This window comes from Ammospiza nelsoni, chromosome 16 (assembly GCF_027579445.1).
Source record: "Ammospiza nelsoni isolate bAmmNel1 chromosome 16, bAmmNel1.pri, whole genome shotgun sequence".
NCBI classification, from domain to species: Eukaryota; Metazoa; Chordata; class Aves; order Passeriformes; family Passerellidae; genus Ammospiza; species Ammospiza nelsoni.
This window is the reverse complement of record NC_080648.1, coordinates 5,301,435-5,323,646: the sequence shown is the minus strand read 5'-3', so window position 1 is coordinate 5,323,646 and position 22,212 is coordinate 5,301,435. Positions and strand designations below refer to the sequence as shown.

At 40.8% G+C, this 22,212-nt stretch overlaps 1 protein-coding gene across 2 annotated transcripts in view; it reads right to left on the bottom strand.

Annotated features, from left to right (window-relative positions):
- The window catches only part of SLIT3 (slit guidance ligand 3), a 487,770-nt gene that overhangs the window by 59,988 nt on the left and 405,570 nt on the right, over window positions 1–22,212 (bottom strand). For both annotated transcript variants that reach the window (XM_059483464.1, XM_059483463.1), the window contains 2 exons: window positions 19,030–19,193; window positions 13,950–14,074 (listed from right to left, as the gene is read on the bottom strand). In XM_059483464.1, coding sequence (XP_059339447.1) covers window positions 13,950–14,074; window positions 19,030–19,193 — 289 coding nt within the window. The remainder of the gene's footprint in view (window positions 1–13,949; window positions 14,075–19,029; window positions 19,194–22,212) is intronic.

The window sequence follows — 22,212 nt, the reverse complement described above, 5'->3', positions numbered from 1 at the left end:
GCACAGAAACTCTCTGCTCCATCCGTGCCCTGTGTGCCAAGCAGCCTGTCCTCCTCCATCTGAGATCCCAAATGTCTCAGGCAAGGATTGGGATGGAGCTGAGGGAAGCTCCTGCAGGTTTTATTTTGGCACCATGCGGCCCGCGGCGCTTTGCGGATGTGACTGTGGAACGGTGACACTGATCCACCCTGCTCCAGCATTGCCCATCCCTCCTCCATCTGTGCCCTGAGTCCTGGCTGCTCACTGGGGTGTTGTGAGATCCCCAGGATGAAGTGAGAGATGAGAATCTGAATTCCAAGTTCTCAGAAGGCTGATTTAGTATTCTGCTCTACTCTACTCTACTCTATCCTATTCTATTCAAAGAAATTATACACAAAAACTATACTACAGAAAGAGAAAGGATATTTCAGAAAGCTAAACAAGAATGATACTGAAAGCTCCTGACTCCTCAGTCTCACACAGCTGATGGTGATTGGTCATTAATTAAAAACAATTTACATGGAACCAATCAAGGATGCACCTCTTGGTAAACGATTTCCAGACCTCATTCCAAGCAATCACATAATTAATGATTCCATTCTTTTCTGAGGCTTCTCAGCTTCCCAGGAGAAGAAATCCTGGGGAAGGGATATTTCAGAAAATATCATAGTGACAGTTCACCACCTTCTTGTAGTGAAGCTGGAAGCTTCACTTTTATACTTTTCCTGTGTCCCTGGAGAAATGATTGTTATATAGGTACTTCACTAACATCAGCTACTTCTATTTCATGCAAACTCTTCACCCCTGTATCATTAAAATATTAAACCCCTGGCAGCCAAGCAGAGCAAGCAGCAAAGCATCTGTTTTTCTGAAGGTTTTTGTCACGGCTGAACACCATGTAAAACAGGCCCATCACTTCCACTATAATTACTCAGATTAATTTGAATGTTCTTGTAAAAATTTAATAGAGATAAATGTTAAAATGAGAGCAAGGCCCTTTCAGTCTCTTGCACTGGCACATGAAGTTTTGCATGACAAATTCTGCTCTCATTTCTGTACTGAACATGGCTGAATTATTGGCTTTTTGGGCCTCAGGCAGCATGGAAACCCATCAGAATGTGCTGCTGAATAAGGAAATTGCAACAATGAGTTGCTATGTGGCTTTAAGAAAATTACAGTCTCTCTGACTCAGTTTACTCATTGTAATAAATGGGCAAACAATATTTAATCCTTCTCTGAGGGTCATCTTCTCAGAGCTGACTTTATCAATAGCAAGCCCACAAAACAAGCACAACTTCTCTAACAAGGAAGACTTTGGAAAACAAGGAACTCTGAGAGGAGAGAAACTGCAGAAAATAGTGGTACTAATAAATCTACACAAAGCAAGGCCATTTCATTTCTGTATGAGGCTGTCACTACCCAGAAGAGCCTAAAGACATTCTAGAAACATCTTTCAAATGAATAACGCAATTCTCCAGTCTCAATTTACTGTAAGACTTCTTACTGGAAAAATGGAATTGCTGTCAAGCATCACTAAAATTAATTTATCTGCGAGTTGGGAAATACTCCTTGAGTTGCATTGCCTGGAAATAACTATTGTTACAAAGGAGAATATTGTCTATTTGCTTCAAGACTAAAGAGCCTTTTAATGAGGTCTGAAGCAGAAATAGAGGTGCAGACTTGTTTCAAGGACAGGCAAGAAGATAGGACTGTCTCAGCAATGCACAGAAAGAGGATGAAGGTCCCTGTGTGTGCTATATTTTACTTCTAGAGCTTTTTTAGGATACAATAATTTTTTGTCTAGTCTGATAGGAAGGCATCAGATCCAAAACACTTTTATATATTTTCTCTAATTTTCTGTAGGAGTGGAAAGGTTTAGGCATTGAAACAGGAAATTTCTGCAACTTATTAATATTTATGATTAATGAATATCAGAGTCCAGCTGTCCTTTTGAACCTGAAATACCTCAGCTGGTCCAGACTTAATCTGGGCTGCTCCAGCTCCATGTTTCAGTGAATGAGAACAGAACTAGTCACCATACCTAGAAAGAATAATTTTTTTTGTTTGAAATTACCCATACTGGGAATTGCTGTATCTACAAGCTGTTCCTCAGCACTGCTGTGCCAAATTCCAGCTTTTACAAGGATCCAATACTGGGAACATTATATCATGATCAATAAAACACCCCGTAACAAGTAGCAAAACCTAATAAGAACCCTCAGCAGGAAGAACAAGGGATAATAGAGTAGAAAAGGCACTCACTTGCCTTGACACTGATTCAGCCACTGAAATAATTTTTTTTCAATTAATTTTCAAGAATCAGCATTGTCTGTGTAGACCAAGAGTTTCATTCACATCCACGTGGCAGAGGCTGGAACTCTGTGCATCCCAATGTGATCCTTCTCCTGTTTTATCAACAGCAGGGCACAGATAAGGGGTGGAAACCCCACCACAGCACAGGCAGAAGGTGGAAACCTCCTGGTGTGCAAAACCATCACTGCAGGAGAAACACGACCCAGGCAGGCAGGGAGACACCTGCAGACAGGCAGGAATCTGTCCAGCCCCACTGGTTTGTGAACAGGGAGAGCTCTTTGCAGCTAATTACAGCCCTGTTCAATGACTACACTGTTTCACAGCATGCTGGAAAAATGAGCTCTACAACAGAAATACCAAAGTTTATTCGACTTGTTAACAACATACAACGTGCTCATAATAAATTTTAGTTAGATGGTGTATGTGGAGAACAGATGGTAGCATTCATGTGTTTAGCAAAAATACTAAATGAAGACAAATATAGTTGATAGAGACTTTAAATTAAGAACCAGGAAATTTTCATAAACAACTTAATTATCAAGGTCTAAATACAGCTAAAGCTTTTAGGGAAAACAGACAAAATTACATCTACAAAGACACTGTGTTGCACACTCTGTCCTTTACATTCCTAATTGTGGGAGAAATGCATCCACATCCAAGTCTCAGTCTCACAAATATTTAAACACTTGTCTTATGGGTTTCCTGGTCAGAAGTTAATAAGAAACCATTACATTAAAGGAAAAGGCCTAGTAAATCTTCCAGTTCATGACAGGCTGGAAGGAAAATGCACAGGATGATAACTGAGAAGAACACTGTGTTCCATGAGCATCCCCAGGAATGTTATTCCAGCCTACAAGTATCTGCCAGCTTTAACATTTCAACCTCCTCATCCTGGGAAATGGAGAATAAATGGATGCTTGCAGCCACTTTGTTGAGCTGTGCTCTGCTCCCACAGTGTGGCAAGGATTTCATCAATTTCTGAATTATTCTGATCTAGGCTGATGCACACACCTGAGTGTTGCTACACCTGGATGTGCCAGTGGGACTTCCCCTTAAATTCAGACCTGCAAGGTCCAACAGCAGAGAGAAGGGATAAATGTGGTGTGCAGCAATAATTTCCTGATGCTTTGTGTGAAAAAAATGAGATGGGATAGGACAAAAGGTAAGGAGAGGGGAAAAATCCAGAAGAAACAAAAGACATAGACACCCAGCACAGAAAGAGAATTCAGTTTGAACTTCTGAATGCAGCTTTTTCCTTTGAGCTTTACTTCTTCCATGCTTAGTAAAGTGAGAACTTTGATCAAACGTTTTCCTGAAGGTGTGCCATGCAGCCATCCAATAAGGTATAGACTCATGCTAATTTTGACCTAATAGCATTTTTACCAGTCACTTCTTTCACCACTTGAAATCTTTATCCCTCTGCCAAAAATAGTCAAAATGAGAGGGTAAATTGAAATTTTCCAGGGCATGAAGGGAATGTGATGTCTCATGAACAAAGTTTTAGCACATAAACTTCAATTCCACTAGAAAATTAAGCTGGGAAAAAAGAATGAGGCATTCAGCAGTTTTCCCTGTAATAAACACATTCAGCAGCAATAAATACAAAGAAGAAACAAGAAGAATTTTGCATAATTGACCGAGGAAACACGATACCATAAATTCAGCCTCACAGCCAACACGCTAAGTTACAAGTTTGGTAGGAAAAATTCTCTCAAGTTCTATTCATGGTTGTATATTTCAGAGCCTTTCAAGGCAGGGAAACCCAGTATTTGCTATAATGGGATCATAAAAAGAAGTTTTGCATGTACTGCAAGGCTGACAGCAGCTATGGAAGCAAGCAGGGCATGTGGGGCTAACTGCAGCATGAGGGACTGGATGGATCCCTGCAAACACAGCTTGGGGAAGGGAATGCCACCAAATAATTGGAGATGTTGTAAACTGTGTGAGGAATGGAACTGACTTCCAAATGTAAAGTTGACTTAAATTCTTTTAAAGGAAGGGCTAAACAGCACAGCATTGGGAAGGAGTGTTACTTTACCAGTGAGTTTCAAATATCATTTGCTACCAAATAATTAGAGATGTAAACTGTGTGAAGAATGGAACTGACTTCCAAATGTAAAATTGACTTAAATTCTTTTAAAGGAAGGGCTAAACACTACAGCATTGGGAAGGAGTGTTACTTTACCAGTGAAACTGATATTCAGACACAGATATCTGATATTGAGATTCATGCAGACAGCTGACACCCTGCTAGCCACACACACACAGGAGTGGGACGCTCTTCAGCAGATCCAGGTGAAACTATTTTCCTTGTTTCTGCTCTTTCTGGCCATGGACACAGTGGCTAAGCCTCAATCTGGAAAAGTTGCATCTGATACTCATTGGCAAGGTCAAACAAGCAGAAGAGCTGGCAGGGCCTGTGTTAGATCCATCTGCTCAGGCATATATACAAATTATTTGGCAAGGCACGGGAAATATCACAGCAATTTTGGATCAGACTGCTTTCAGATTGCCAGGTGGAAGTTGAGAGATTTTGATCATCTGCTGTTCACAAAAATCTTGTGACTCCTCCTTCTGAGCACAGACCTTGCTGTAGAGACCCACACCTCGGGGATGAATCCTCACTCACACTGGGGATGGATTAATTCTTTCTCTTCAGTCTCCCATCCCAATGGGGTAATAAAAATGTGCCTTCTGAGGACTTCTGTTCAGAAGCCAATTAATTTAACCTGAAAAAACAATTAATTTTATCCACCTCTAGTTTGGAATAGAAGTTTTTTAATAGAAATCCGAGTTTACCTAGAACAATCTGAATTATTTTTTCAGTTCAGCATCTCTGTTTACTCAGGTGTACTTACACTGACACGTCCATACTGCAACAGAGTTGCCTGCTGCTCATAAACATGAGAAATACTATTTGTTAAATGGCACAGAAAGTAGGTTGTGAAAACAAGGGACCCTGATGTTCTTGTGCTGCCCCTCCCAACACTCAGCTGATTTAGCTCCCTCTGCAAACTTTCTCAGTGTTACTATCAGAAGTAAAAATATAGACAATATTTAAAAGCCACTATATAGTTATGTCCTATGTCAGTCTAGCTTCATCTGGCATCTGATTAAACAATAATTGGCCATGGCAGCAGCACTTCTTAGTGACTTCCTTGTCCTTGTTAATAAATCACAATTGTCAATTTATAGCAAATTAGGCAAACTCTGCTCTCTTAAGCCTCATTTTATTTCAATCAGAAAGATTTATGACCCTCCAGGGTATAACACACCTTCCATTACCTCTCCAGCTAGTAATCAAGAATATGCCTGTCAAAGTCAAAGTGCAAGGATTCATCATATTATATTTTTTAAAAACTCTGGTTCTTTTCCCTTGGGGGTGGAATTTAATTCTCAGTGGACATTTGAGGTTTATTTTGTAATTATATTCATTACCATGCAAATCTTGATTGCCCTTCCAAACCTCTCCCTACATGAGCACTTTGTGTTTCAATGGTCTTTTAGGCTTTTAATCAATGACAGGAGATATGTCATTAATCCATCAGCAGTCAATTCACACAGCACATGTCTGAAATGAGTCCAGAGGTGCCAAACTGGATGGGACAGGTGCTCTAGAGCTTCCAAGGTTACAACTGACTGATCCAGTGTGTGAACATTTTGGGAGATGCAGAAGAAAATTAGGGATGTTGAAAATAGTTAATTTTGCTGAGGGTTGTATATATACAACGCAATATATTTGATGCAAATCCAACACTGAATATTTCCTATGTAGTCTCTATTCATGAATGAGAACAGTGTTTTAAGTACCTTCAAAATACTTAAGTGCTTATTTATTTTAAAGTACATTTTGCAGTGACAATAAAACTTTCCCTTTCAGGCTATCCAAAGTCAGTGCCTCTTTTTCAATGTGAACTCTGTAGAGAAAGTTATAAAGACTGGACATTTGTATAGATAGCAAAAATACTGTCAATATGATTTAAGAAATAGAAATAACATATAATTGTTGTATTTTAGATTAACTATGCCTAATGCTTAAGCTACTGAACAGCCTGCCTGGAGAGGAGCACACATTACAAACAGAAACCCAATGAAGCCTAACATGAGGCAGAGATTATGTGATTAAAAAATCTCTCCAAAAATCTCGCTGGGTTTCTGAAATAAATAGAGCTGAGGATGCTGGAAGAGTCCCAGTCCCTTGGAAGAACCTTCTGCTGGCACATCCCTGTTTGTTAAGGATGCAGGCATTTGGTTTGCAACAGATAAAAGGTCTCTCACTGAAATACACACAATTTCAGCAGAAATGTCAGTGTAATCTGTTTGGCTTGTGGAAGATCTGCAAAGCTTCCCCTGCAAGGTTTCCCAGCTCAGAGACACCAGCAATCCTTTGTGAAATCCATCTGATAGGGGGCTGGACTGGCAGGTTCAGTGATTTCAGAATCAAACATGCACATGAATTTTACAGACTTCTAAACAAGTGAAGCATGTCCACTGTGTGAGGCAAGAGCACAATATTTATTTCAGAGGCTCTCAGAAGTATGAACCCACAGGGACCAGGGGGGCAGAGAGCTTTGGGACAGCCTTACCTGCAGTGTTTATGCATTTACCCTACACACTAATCTAATCCCGATCTAATTCCCAAACGAGTCTGGCATTAGATAATTTCTATTAACAAGAGGGGCTTTACTCTTCTTTTCATCTTAGCCTGCTTATTGCAACTTCATCAATTCCATCATCTCCCAAGGAAAGGAGAAAATAAGGCAATCAACCTCCCAGGACAATCTCTGCTCATGTTCTTGGACAACAAAAGAAACCCAAAAGCCATTTCATGGAGTGCACTCAGAGCCAAGAAAGCCTCAAGGATAACAGATGACAGAAAATCACAAGGAAATTTACAATAAGGATTTTCAGCTGGGGCCAACTACGTCAACTGCTTCAATCATGCAGAAATGGTGGGATGCAGAAAATTAAGATCTGGTTAAACAGAACTTGATTAAGCAGAGTTATAGGAACCAGCAATCACCTGAAAGGCAGAAAAACCACAGAGGAAGAAAGATTTTTATTTAGTGTAACAGGACCAGGCAAACATAAGAACCAGAGCCTGAAATTCGGAATAAATGCCAATAAAAACTTCTCCTTTACCCTGGGAAAAAAAAGATTGGAAGTCTGGTCACTCATTTAGAACTAGAGCAGGAAAACAGTAGTAAAACCACAGTGAGGGGGAATAATCCACACTGACAAGAGAATGAATGTGGCAGTGCCCACCTGTGGGAATAATCCACACTGACAAGAGAATGGAGGTGGCAGTGCCCACCTGTGGGAATAATCCACACTGACAAGAGAATGGAGGTGGCAGTGCCCACCTGAGGGTGCAGCTCCCCATCCCTGCACTGCTCAAACACAGGGGATGCCTGAAGCTGCTCAACATCTACTTTCTTGCTGGCCCAACAAAAATCAAAATCCTTCTTCAGAGCTGGCTTTAGTGCTAAGAGCCCTCATTAGGGCCTGCCACAGTACATGAGTGGGTTTTTACAGGGCCTGTGGTGGGTGTGCTCCTGCCTTCAGCCAGCAACTGGGGCAGTAATCCCTTCCTAAGCCTCTCATTTTATGCTCTTCTACATGTAAATCTCTGTTTTCTTTACACCTACTACAACAGAAAGGGCAGAAAGCAGGTAACACAAGTCTGACTGCTGCATGGTAGATTTTACAGAATAAGCATGTGGAAGAAAATATTGTGATTTCTGCATTTTTTTTCCTGCCCTAGGAGCTCTATATGAAATTATAATCAATTAGTGCTTACACTGGTGTTTGCCCTAAAAATCCACACATAAATAAAGATCTACTCATTTTATGTGGCCACCCATTACCTCTCATCCCTAAAGGCTTTCTCTTTTATTTTACTACGAGTGGAAAATGCTTCTTTGACACTCATGAATAGGCATTTTCAATATGGCTAAAACAATCAAACAAAAAAAAAAAAAAAACCAACACCCCAGATCACATTAACACACACTCCAGGAGAATTTATTAGAATGAAAGCTCAAGGCAGAACCACCTCACACAAACAGCATTTTGCTGCACTCATTTCTTCTACACCAAATCTTGGCATTGAGCTGACATTGCAGTGCCTGTCCCCTGATCCTGGGAGAGAAGGGACCCAGGGCAGAGAGAGGAGTTTGCTCTCCTGGCTCCTGTGGATGAGGCCAGGCTGCTCAGAGTCCCTTTCAATTCCTTCTCCCTTTATTTGTCTGCTGAGGGATGCACGTGGGGTATTGCAATGTATTCACAAGGGTGCACCAGCCAGCCTGCTTCTAAGTTTGTTAGCAAAGCCTCAAGAATTCATCAAGACTATTGAAAGATAAATTGTGCTAAATTAAGAAAAAAGAGAATACCAAGATGGCAAGAACTGGATAAGAGAGGACTGTGAAACACCTGGGCTGTAACCAATCATTACTCTGAGAAATGCAGGCAGAGAATGAGTGAGCAAGACAAAGGCACCAATCAAGAAGTGTGTACTTAGTAGTTTGTAGAATCTAGAAATATGGGTGTAACGTAAATAATGAACAGCTTCTGCTTAATCATATTAGTCAGTTCTTCAGGAGTCCTGAATTTCCCACAATAATGGGGACCCATGTGTGTTAACAGAGCCAAAACAAAAGCACAGAGCTACATCTGCACACAGGATCAGCCTGACAACCCAGGCACAGCAAAAGCCAAACTCTGCCCGGGGTTACAGCAACTCAAGCCCACCCAAGTCAGCATCACTGAGACATTGCCCTGTTGGAACAGTCTGGGTCAGCCCCAGGTGAGCAAACACCCCACAGCCACGCTGAGCTCTGTGCTGAGTCCTCCCCAGGCTGCCCCTGCTGCAGGGCTCTCACAGATTAGTGGTGTAAGGCTGCAAAAGCTCGCTGTGGTGAAGTGCAAATTTATCTAAACAAATAAATTTATTATCATATATCATTAATATATATTATATATAATATATTTTATATATATTATATAATATATTATATATACATTATATATAATATATACTATATATAATATACAGTACATATAATATTAATATATACTATGTTATACAATCATATAATAATATAAATTAATATAAATCAATATAAATTAAATTAAATTAAATTAATATAATATAATATAAATCAATAGAATATAATAATATAATATATAATTATTATATTATATTATATTAATTTATATTATACTGATATATTATAAGTATAATATTATATATTATTTATTTATTTATTTATTTATTTATTTATTTATTTATTTAAATAAATAAATAAATAAATAAATAAATAAATAAATAAAGAACCCCTGCTCCAAGCACAGGCAGGGCCAGTGCACCCCAGGAGCCAGGGGTACAGCCAGGGCAGCACCTGTGGCACAGGGACAGTGCTGAGAGAAACTCCTGTCAGCAGCCACAGCTCCTCCTCAGCTGCACTGACCCCCTCAAGAGCTGGCACTGAATTTTTATCAATGCACAAAATGGGATTTGTATGAATCCCCCATTTCCCAGAGACATCCTGCTCTGGGACTTCTAAACTTGTTTCCAGGGACAAAAAGCAGGCGTGGGGGTGGGGAGGGGGAAGAGCCAGATTCCTAGCAGAAACTTGGAGCCAGCTTCCTCACTAAATATCATTCTGACTGCACTGTAATGCCTCCCACCTCATGAGTCTGGCTGCAAACAACGCTGTCTCTCCAAAGCCCAAGAGCTTTGCCCAGGATTTTTCCAATTGTGTCTGTCACTCTGGATGATTGGTGAAATTGCCTGAACCCTCAAGTCACTGCAGGTCTGCAGGAAAAGTCAGGACACTGGCTGAACTCAACAGGGAGGTGAAGAGATTTGGGTAAAATTTAGAGCAGCTCTAGCACAGACATGCAGCAGCATCTGGTGCCTGGAGTGAGGGATGTGAGCTGTGCCAAATTTATCCATCTTCACTTTCCATTTCAGACAGCTTTCAGTGCCAGCAGGACCCAGAGGTGACAAACATCTGCATGCCAGCAGCTCTGGCTCCTTTACCTGAGCTATCAGAGCACATTCCTAGGCAGGCACTGCACTTCCTATTCTGGCTTGGCAATGTTCCTTCATTTCAGGCAAAACAAAAATGCATTTTAGACTATTTCCCCAGTTCCACAAGTAATTCTATTTGAAAGTAAGCAAATTATTCTTTATTTGTTGCTACTCAATTTTAAGAAAAAGAAAGTATATATGACAAAAATCAGCCAAAAAAACTCAAAAAGGCAGTTTCAGAATAAAACAATGACAAAATACACAGTGTGTTGGTTTCAAACACACTAGTTTTTGCTACAGTTATTCAAGTGAAGTTTTTTCCAATAGTTTATTGATTGCAAGCTTGATTAATCTCTTGAATTCCAACACCCATGGACTCAGTTTTGCAATATCAGTGGGAATACTTACAAGCCACACTCAACAGAATCAGTGAACTGGTGGGCTCCTGTTATCTATTTCCCAGCCCCAGCTGCACTCACACTCTCTGCCTTTTGCAGGTGGCCAGCAGCATTTCCAGCAGGAGAAAGCTCCATCTCTCCACTTACAATCAGACTTTACAATCTAAACCACACATATTATTTAAATCACCATTCAAAGAATGCTGTAGAGAAGAGGAAAAAAAAACAACCCACTGGAAAATGACCCCTATGCCTGTGTTTAATATGAAAACATGATTTTTGTAACATGGAGAGCCAGCTCCTGCCAGCACTGGTGGCACCCTGGAGATCCTGCCAGATGCTGGAGGTGCCATACCCCATTCCTTGGGGCTCTTTCCCCAAAGTACAGCCACAACAGCACTGTGCCAGCCATGGTTTATCTCCAACAAGCACTTTCATCACCCATTTTAAGGCAAGAGCAGCAGCAAAGATCATTATCAGCTCAGCCTTGCCCCTCGCAGCTCAGGTGTTCCATGACTTATCTCACTTTGAGTTTACCCAAACCATCAAGGGCAGCACTGGAATTGCTAAAAGCCCCACAGAGTATACATTCATACATTCAACAGCCAAAACATCTCTGTGAGCATGAAAAGTGAGAGATGGAACCATCATCAGTGTGACAGCAAAAACCCGACCACAAGCTTGGAGAATGCAGATAACTGGGAGAGTGTCCTGGTCCATCAGGCACCACTCTGGCAGCTGCTAACTGAGGTGACTTTCTGTGTTTTTCTGAAGGCTGGCACGAGCACAGGAGCCCCAGAAAGCCTCTTGTAATGCCTGCCCCCTCACAGGGAACATTACGAAGCCGTCAGCTTAAATTTGGAAAAAGGGTGGGTTTTTCACTTTATTGATGCACTCTTCCACAGAGGATTTTTTTAAAATCTACATCAAACAAGGAAAAACAAATGCTGAGAGGGCAGATTTAGGGCAATTTATCAAGGTCTGGGAAATAGCTTCCAGATGGATGGAGCTGTTTGGTGCTGGCTGGTGAGAAGGAAGCAAGGTATTGTTATTGAATTAGCATGAATCTCTGGTGGAGAACTGCGTGGTAGATAGAGTGCTGCTTTCATATGGTTTGCATTTGGACCTTTCATATTTCATTTTTATTCAAAAACCTGTGGTAAAGACACACAGTTCTTTTTTTTTGCTTATTCAATTTCCACCAATTCTGCCTGAACTGTTGGCCAGTGTTTTTAAACCCTGCTCCATGCCTGGTCTGTTTGCTCTTTGCCACGCTTGGCTGGCAGCTTGGTGCTTACAGGCTCACAGTGGGTTTGGGTTTTGCATTCCCACACTGATGCCCCCTGAGACAGTGTGTGTGAGAGAGGAGGGAGAAGAGCTGGATGCTCTGTGAGATGTTTAAACTGAGTTGCATCAAGTGTTTACCAAAACCCCTCCAAGGAAAATGATGCATCCTGACTACAACGTGCTGATAAACTGGGGGGTTATTCTGGATTTTTCTTTTTAATTAATCTTCCCTTCATAAACATGTCTTTCAGCAATATAAATGCATCTATCCCAGTAACCTTCTATCTAATCTATCCCAGGGAATAAGGAATACTGCAAAAAGCCAAAAGAACAACCAGCAAACAAAAATCTGAGGGCCAAAAGGAGAAGATATGGTCATAACACATTTTTACTTAGAATAACCTGGATACCTGCTCCATGATACATATCTTAGAGAGCAAAGATTTATGTGCTTGCCTTCTAGTTCTGAAATAATTCACTTTTCAAGTTCCCAACTGAAGAAGTCAACATAATTTATGTTAAAAATCAAATTTAAATGACTATTTTTTTATTAACCTGAAGAGATAAATAGATTGTTATCAAGTAGTTTCAGGTAAACAGATTTTTAACAGTACATTGTTTTAAATCCTAGAAAAGTTTCTGGTTGATATGCCACTGGGTAGAAAGATTTCTAATGACAGAAAATTTCCAATGCCTCTTTCAATTATTTAGGAGAACTGTTATTATTCTTGAGTAGGGCACTGAGGTGAAATAGAAGAAATAAGCTTTATATTTTCCCTTTCCCAATATTTCAGGGATCTGTCAATTACTCTGGGATGCATCAGAACAAAAAAACAGAGACAGGAAATGGTGATATCATCAGAACCAATTAATTCCTAAATCCTACCTGAAATGTAACACACAGATACTTGTGCTTTCTTCCCACATGCATGTCTGGTTTTGCCCTCCTTTTTTCCCCTATAATTCTTATTACTCTGTGTTTTATGAGCATCTGTTCCAGCTGACCAGCACTGTAAGAAGTATCCAGAGAGGCCAATAATAAAATCCCAATCTGCAGGATGCAGCCTATGCTGGCCATAGCACCTGAAACCCCCCAGGCTGAGAACAGATCATATGCCTCATTTATTACTTAATCCTTCAGCTACTGACTCCTGAGCTGGATTTCCAGCTACATCAGCTCTGGGACAGTGTCCTGGTGTCCTGAAGCTCTCACAGTGAACAAGGGGAGTTATCCATCACTGCTGAAGAAACTGCTTTACTCAATGACCCTTTCCCCATTTCCCATTGTGTTATCAGGAAGCCCACAAAGACTGGAATCCACAGGATTCATACTTGCAGATTCCTCTGTGGACATAATAATGAATTCTCTCTGAATTCAGAGAGAGCTGATTTAGGGGTTGTGTGTGATCAGGGATCACCCTTCTGCTCATGAGCCTGTGGAAGGTAAATGTAAAGTACCAGGTGTCAACATTCTGTCACCATGGACCAACCTGGCCCTGAATTGTCACCTGAACTGCCTTCCCTGTGGCTGGGAGCCTGTGAAATGGTGGTCTGGTTGCTGGCAGAAAACAAGAAATGAAAAGGAGGATAAAACCCACTTGGCATTTTATATGGATATCTACATCCAGAATCAGAGAATGCCCATGGTTGGAAGGGACCTCTGGAGATTGTACAGCCCAACCACCCTGCTCCAAACAGGAGCAACCAGAGCAAGTTTCTCAGGATGATCTGTGCAGTCACAGCACAAAACAAAGCCATTCCAACTGCACAGGATGAAATTGGTGGCAGGGCACAGTTGAAAAGTCACACACAGCCTGCTTGAGCAAGGAACTGGAGCCCAGTGCTTGTAAAATTAGCTTCTCACAGCACAACCATTAAAGAACCACAAGTGATGGGGAGCAGCTCCTTGCTCCTCATGTAGTTCATTGGAGCCATACCTTGAAGCCAAAGGGGCAGGTGCACTGGAAGAGCTCCACGGGGTCACTGCTGCACGTCCCATTGTTCTTGCAGGGGCTGGAGAGGCAGGGGTTGCACTTGGACACCACACTGAGATCCACGGGCTCTGCAGAGGCAAACACAGAGTGAGTGACGGGGTCTCTGCTGTGGGGATGAACCTGAGGCATCAGAAAGTCTCTTTTTCCCAGCCCTGAGACCGGAGAAGAGGCAGAATTCCTCGGCTCTGGTTCTCAAGGTTGTTTATTTGCTCTTATCCCATACATTGTCTTTCTCTGACCCACTGAGATCTGTCCAGCAGGTTGGGCTGTGGCACTCTGACTGCCCTGAGGGTGGTGTTATCTTTTTATACTAAAAACCACCTGTACTTTATTTACAATAATTTTCCAATACCTATCACCTATGTGAGACATTCTGTCTCTACTCTAAAACAATCCAAAAGTGTCACCATCACCCAGAAGACGGAGGACAAGAAGGAGAAAGACAGAACATGCCCAGATTCCTCCACCTTGCCTCCTGAACCCCCATTCTAAAAACCCCAAAATTCTACTTTTTCACGCTGTGATAAATTCACTATCATTCTATTCGCACCCTTGTGGCTTGTAACTCCTCACACAAAGTTGGTAATTGTTTCCATGGGCTAAAATCAAAGGCACGGGCGTTTTTGACTCTGTGCCAAGGTTTCTGAGCCCCCCTGCCAGGGTCTGGAGTCCTCCAGGGCAGACAGAGAGATGTCCTGGGTTCCAACATGTTAGCAGAGAGCTGGATTGCAGAATTAACACCTCCCATGCACACACCAACATCTGCCCCCAAGCACTGGCACAAATGCACAGGCTGCAGGTGCACTGGGGATTCCCAGGGATCAGAGAGGCTTTAAGCACTTAAATCAAGTGCTAGGCAAGTCTCAATGATGCTCATATTCTCCTGAAGATGCAAACATATGCTCTGAAAAAAGCATGTTGGGAACCTCCAGGGAGTGGGTTATATATATATATATATATGGCTTTCAGCAATTTTTCCTGTTCTCAGTTCTGGAAATCCTGCAACAGCAACCCCAGGGAACTGTAACCTGACATTTCTATGGCTGATAACAAGAATGAAAGTGCAGATGCAACAACATAAATAAAAACCATGTACAAGGCAGATTTAGTTAGAGGCTTATGGGAATATTTAGGTGCAAAGTGCTCCACCATCCTTAATTTTAATATTAGAGTTTGAAACTTATTTTCTTCCCTTTCTGTCCAGAAGAATGATCAACACTGACCTATCCCAGCAAAGGGCAATAAAGCCAAATATGTAAATAGGTAAATATATGCAAGTAAATAACATGGCCATATTTAAACCATCTAAAAAACTTCATATTTGTAGCAGGAATCTTCCAGAGAAGTAGTGAAGTTTGTAGGTGAGCAGGAAAACAAACACAGACTAAAACAACACTAATTACATTTGGGGTCCCAAGTCAATCAATATTTTATGGCTGAGATTTTACAGAAAGCTAATTTAGGCAGTTTTATTCACAGTTATATTCACAGTTAAAACATGGTGATTTTTAAATGGCTACATTTTAAATAATAATAAGTATTAACTCATTGGCTTTTATATGTAAAAAAATAAAACCTAGCACTTTAGTGTGGCTTAAATTATATCAGGCAGTAAAGATCTTAAAGTAATTTTATTTCATTTTCAAGGAAATATTTTTTAAAATAATTTAAAATTGGTACTGTACTAATCATAAGTGGGCATAGACCTTCTGTTACTGCATGATAAATGGTAAGGAGGACTAAATTGTGAAACATACTGAAAGTGAAGAAAAGAAGCTTAAATTTGATGTTCAAGAGAAGGTGGAGCAAGAGTTACCAAAACTAGGGATGAAAAAATCCCTTCCAGCCAGGGATTTGCTTTGAGTTGTCCTGCATGAGTTATAAATGTTCACTTTGAACACTTGCAGAGCACCAGCAGGGGTAGGAACATGGCACAAGTGGGGCTGTGTCTGCTCCTGCAGTGATGGTGGTGCCAGCAGGGACTGACTGGGACTGCACAGGCAGCACTGAGGGAGAAATACAGGAAGAAAAAAAGCCAACAATTAAATGAAGGACTGCTGCCATCCTATTCTATCTTTGTGTTTATGTCTAACTGCACACCATACATGGTTTACCTTGGAAGAGGAAATCACACCTGAATTCCTGGCACTGACAGGGGCTGGAACGTGACATACCTGAGTTACATTTGTCTTCATGGTAAAATAAACAAAGAATAAACAAAGGTGGCTCCTCTGAGAGCTCATGAGACAGGCAGCAGTGTTGCTCTTTTAGATTTAGAGGTCAGTAAGCCAGAATTTGTTCTGCTATTTATTTCATAATAGGTGTACATTTTCCATTTATTTCTACAGCATAGATCAAAGCTAATCAATGTGGGAGCTAATAAGAACAGTGTTAGATCCTAGCAGTTAAGTAGTTCATTACCTTGCCCTTGTGGATTTGATTTATAAATCCATACAGCAAAATGCCCTCAGCCCAGCACATTCCTTTCCTCTACTGCATAGCTGGGAGGGCAAGTTAATAAAAAGCAGAGCTGAGTTTGCATGACTTGCACATAACACACTTTTATTTCCTTGGCTCTGCTGAGACATAACCTCCTGCTCAGGCACAGGCTAAAAACATATTTTTAACAAGAATAAGTTAAACTACTTTTTCCATTATTTACTGATGTAAAAGTTCCTGGAGGTCACAGAGGACATCTGAGCAGGACCTTCACACAGCAGCTCAAGGTGCCCAGCCCAGCACAGGCCAAGCCTTGGTGGGGACCCAGGGTTTGGGCCAGGGCTCAGCACTCCCTGAAATGGGAACAGAGTGCACTGAGACTGCCAAACCATGCCCTGGTTTGCAAAATATTTGTATTTTCGTGAGCAAAGGTGAATTTGTCAAGGGCCAAGAGCTTCTTGAACTTTACTGCCACTTGTCCAGACCATCAACTGTTTCTGCCTGTGCAAACACCAACTCCAAATCAACACATTATTTTCTCCTTTTCTGTTCAGATAAAGCAAGCTATGGGGACTTCGGGGTATTAGAAAGAACACAAGCTTTCTAGTGGACCAATCTAATATTTACATGAAAGCATACGACTACATCCAATATCCTGGATCACAGATGTACTGATCTCTTGCCTAAGTGTTGCTTGTTTAGTTCAGAGAGAAAATGAGCACAACTCTTGATATATCACAGGTTCAGAATGAAGAAGACAGCCAGTCTCTTTCTGGTTTAGTTTTCAGATCCTGTGTAATATACAAAATAAATTATTTTCTTTGGTTCACTTCATGGGAGCCAGTACATTATTTGGTATTTTTAGTACTTCTTATATTTTTACTTCACATTTGAGAGACTATTGTAAAGTCTCTGCTTTGATAATTATGGTCAGCATTCTGATAGTTTTGAGACTGACATTTCAAAGCAATTAAATTGTAAGGTTACAGTTATTAAAGATATATTTGAAAGGACATAAAATTCCACTCAGCCTTGGGAACCTGTGTTTTAAACTCACCCCAACACCACCATTTGTTTGTTCAGCAGTTTAATTCCAGCACCTATAAAATCACCCTGCCAAGCAGTGCTGTAAATGGGCATGGCACTCTGAGAGACATAAAAACAGGCTTTATGCCCTCATTTCCATTTCTAAGAGAGGCTACTGATCCATCTTTTCCACTATAAATATAGCTCCATCTTCAAGTACTTGCTGGTAAGCAAAGCAAAACTCTGAAACTCCTTTTTTTATGAGAATATGCAGATATGTCTTAATCTCCACCACTCACTAATGAGCTACTTAATGCACAAAAAGTGGATAATTTGTCTGAGTGCTCTCTAAGCAGTACACTCCTGCCACTGAGCACCCCAAATTGTTCAGAGCTGCCCCTCAACTCTCTCCTGAATGAATGCACACTGAATTCAGGCATGACATGTTTTCTGTAATCTGCAGTTTCTGAATCACCTCTGATGGGAACAGTTTGCAGATCTGCAGATGAAGATGTACTTTTTGGTACATATTTGCTTCAAGAATTCTCTGTTTCTTGGTTTTCAAGCAAATGTACATAATAACTACAGTGTTTTTATAATGCCTCTTATTTTCTCAATTTTTTTTGGGATAAGTCACAGGCCAAAACTAATTATTTATTCCAATAAGTTCTAACAACACCCTACATGCTAATGTGTCATTGCATAACCTGGTGTGAGCATCAGGAGCACTCACTGCTCTCAGGCTCCCTGCTTCTCCTGCCTGAGTGGAGAGTGGAGTGCCTCTCCTCTCCTTGGTGGAGCAGCTAACTGCACTTTGGGGAATAACACAAGAAAACACAACTGTCGGAACCCAGGACATTCCTTTGACTGCCCTGGATGGCTCAAGACCCTGGCACAGAGTCAGAAACACCTGTGCCTTGGATTTTAGCCCATGGAAACAATTACCAACCTTGTGTGAAGAGTTACAAGCCACAAGAGTTTGATTAGAATGATAGTTAATTTGTCACAGGGTGAAAAAGTAGAATTTTGGGGTTTTTAGAATGAGGGTTCAAAAGGCAAGATGGAGGAATCTGGGCGTGTCCTCTTTCTCCTTCTTCTTGTCCTCCATCTTCTGCTGTGATGGTAGCACTTCTGGATTGGTTTAGAATAGAGACAGACTGTCCAACATAGGTGATAGGTATTGGAAAATTATTGTGAATAAAGTACACGTAGTTCTTAGTATAAAAAGATAACACCACCCCAAGGGCAGTCAGTGTGCCTCAACCCAACCTGCTGGACAGATCTCAGCAGGTCAGAGGAAGAACGTAACAGATAAGATAAAATAAACAACCTTGAAAAGCAGAACTGACGAATCTCCACTTCTTCTTTGGTCATGGGGCTGGGAGAAAAAGACTTTCTAACACCTTGGGGCCCATTTCAGCACCAGAAACCCCAGATACAACTTGGCAGGAACGCGACGCTCCGAAAAACAAACCCCAACCCCAACTCCTGCACAAAACCAAGGGTGCCGGAGCCCAGCCCAGTGGGCAGAGCCTCGGGCAGAGGTGCCAGCCCGTACCTTTGCACTGGAAGTGGTGCGTGGGCGTGGTGAGCAGCAGCCTGTCCGCCATGGCCTCGGGGCCGCGGCAGCGCGCGATGCCCGGCTCCTTGTAGCCCGCCTTGACCCACTCGGAGAGCCAGCGCAGGTGGCAGTCGCAGTGCAGGGGGTTGGTGCCCAGAGCCCTGGGGGAGCACAACAATTAAATTAGCACAGGGTATTTGGCAGGCAAAGACAGCAAACAGCTCTGATCTTGCCAAGGCATGGTTTATTCTACAATTCTATGTTATTGTTTCCCAACGAGGCAAAGATCTGTTGAGTATTCAGGAAGGATTTTAGATTCATCTCCTGCTCTTCTCCTTTCTTCCCATCATTAGTTAGGGAAATTATATAAACACCTAAGAAGAAATGCCTTTTTTAAACAATTGTGCTTGAGCAATATCACCAGACATATTGCTTTCATCAAATTCATCACATTGATGCCCTTTAATTCTCTGTCCTTCCTGAGCGTATTCTAACCCTGAATTGAGTAATTTAGTTTGGCTCTGATGACTCACATTAATGACTCCTCACCAGATGAAACACATATGCAGAAGATACCTCCATTTTCCAAACTGCAACCCAGTGCCTGCTAAGTTTATTTATGACTTTGAAAACACATTTGCTGCTTGACCCATCATTTGAGTTAGGTCAAACAGTTGTAGAAGATGCATTTATAAAGTGAAATTATAATGCTCAGAATTTTTCCTTTATTCATGGACATCTATCCAAAAGAAAACCAATCTTTTAAGCTTAAATTTAGGTGCTACCTTGATTAATTTGTACTTCTCTTTCTCTTAAAGAAAGTGGCTTTTTAGGCAATCAGTCAATTGCACACAAAGTTCACACTTCAGAAAAATCAGTTTGAAGCCAACTAATTGTTTAAAATGTGAAGAGATGCATGTTGAAAGTCTGTATTTATTTTGCTTAAAGTCAGTGTAAGACTTCAGCTGTACAACACCTGAATTGACAAGAAAGGAAAATAAACTAAATAAAGAATAGCACAAGGAAGAGATACTAAAGAAACCAATGATTCAAATCAGTTTTTAGACTTTAAAATTTCTGCATATGCTATAAACTATTTTTAAGATGGTACTGTAAACTCAAGCTTCTTTCAAATAAAAACACATCAGGCAGGATATTAAGATAGAAACCTCAGTAAATTTGTTGATACATTTCTGTTGGAGTGACTAATGAACCCACTGTGCCCTAGACAGATTCATAATGAGAGTTCATGGGTTCAAACCCTGTCTGGGGCTCATTCATCAAAATTAAATGTGTACTGCAGCTCAGCATTAAAAAATACCCATCCACTCCTCCTGTAAATCCATTGCTTACAATGGAAAAAAACTACTGGGTTGACTTTTTGACCCTGGAACTGTGATCAACTGGCTCAGTTGTCCAAGGTCAAACAAAATGCAGCAGTGAAAGCTGAGAAATTTTTAGTGTTGAGAAACTTCCATATATAAATGTGAGTGGGAGGACAACGGAAAGCTTGTTACCCTGTTAATTAATATTTATAAACTACATTAGAAATAAATGATTACTCATAACATTGTTGACAACTTCAGAAATGTATCTTTCCACACTTCTGTTTGTGGTTTGTGCTTTGTTTGGGGGTTTTTGCCTTTTATTTATTTTTTTTCTTTTGCTTGGTTTGGTTTGGCTTGGGGTTATTTTTTTGATTTTTAAAAAATTTATTTCTAGGAACCAGAGATAATTCTCGTATTTTCATTCATGAGTTCTAACATACTTTCTCAATTTCTTTGCCTATGATAGCAAAATATTTCCAGAAGGTAAAAATATCTTCTGCTGTAAGGAAATACCACCAGAAGCATTTTCAAAATGTTGGGCAGATATTTCTGTTCAGACACTTATGTTGTTTAGGGGCAACTCTGAATAAAGTTAATTAAAATAACTCTATCCATGACAATGCTGAAAAAAAGAGGAAGGGACAACTTAGTTTTAGAGGCAGTTAATAAAAATTTGAGTAAAGAGAAGATAATTCAGCAGGATTAGAAATCTGAGCTGTTTATGGGAAATATGTTGGAAATACCTGCTGTACTCAACATCACCCATTGCTGAGGGTTTGTGGAATCCCTGGAGTGCCCCAGGGTGAGTTTGTGTGGGCAGAGTTTGGGACACTCACCAGTGAATGGTGAGGACAGCAACTGCAGGACCTGACCTAACTGGGAAGGTCCCAGTTCCACCCCAGCAGATTTTGGGCTCTTTTTAGTTAATATTATACCCAATCCTACAGCAGTGCTGTAGCATTCTCATCATTGCCCTGGATTGAAACTGTCAGTAGAGTCATGGCTTAAATAGACAATTATGTGATTCAACTAAATAAAGTAATAAAGAGTGAACAAAAGCAGTGTACAGCACATACAAACCTACCTCCAAATTCAGTCAGATAAAGCTATGTAGTTTGTTTTGATATTTCCATTGCAGTTAGATGATGTTCATGACATAAAGGAAATTTGGTGAAAATATTCCTGTAGGCTTTAAACAGCTATGGAGAAAGTGATTGGACCATCTGAATTTCACTTTTATTCTTCCAATTACAGACCAACTCAAAACTGTAGCAAAAGACCGACTAAAATCCATGGCTTTGTCTATGCCACACAAATATCTCTCTCTGCAATTCTAAAAGCCAGTTTGGTGTCCCCCTTGTCCTGTCCACAGGCTGAGCATCCTTTCCACACCCTGCTACTGAGCTCTGCCCTGCCACAACACCAATCCCACCCTCAGCCCCACACCTTGCACAAATAGGGCAAATTTTTGTTCTCCCATGCATTAAGAGTGTGATGGGCAGCAAATCCTTGTATGATTTCAAACTGACCCCAAGTGCCTGCTTTCTTCTTGTAGATCTGTGTATCAGGAGGGACTCAAAATACATTTATTTTCAATTATTATGACTCAATTTTGAGTAAGCACAGCTTTTTCGGGCATGTGAAGAAAAAATTCATTGTGGTTGCTAAAAGTTTCAGGATCCTCTTTAAGAAACTGGAGAGCACAATTGCACTGTAAAATTCAACTGCTCAGCTGTGCAAATTACACCCCAGACAGGTCTTATTTATTTTATGGATCCTATTTATTACTGTTCATTTGGGCTTTGTGTATTTTACATTTCTGGCAGCACATACATCTAAACAGAAAGGAGTG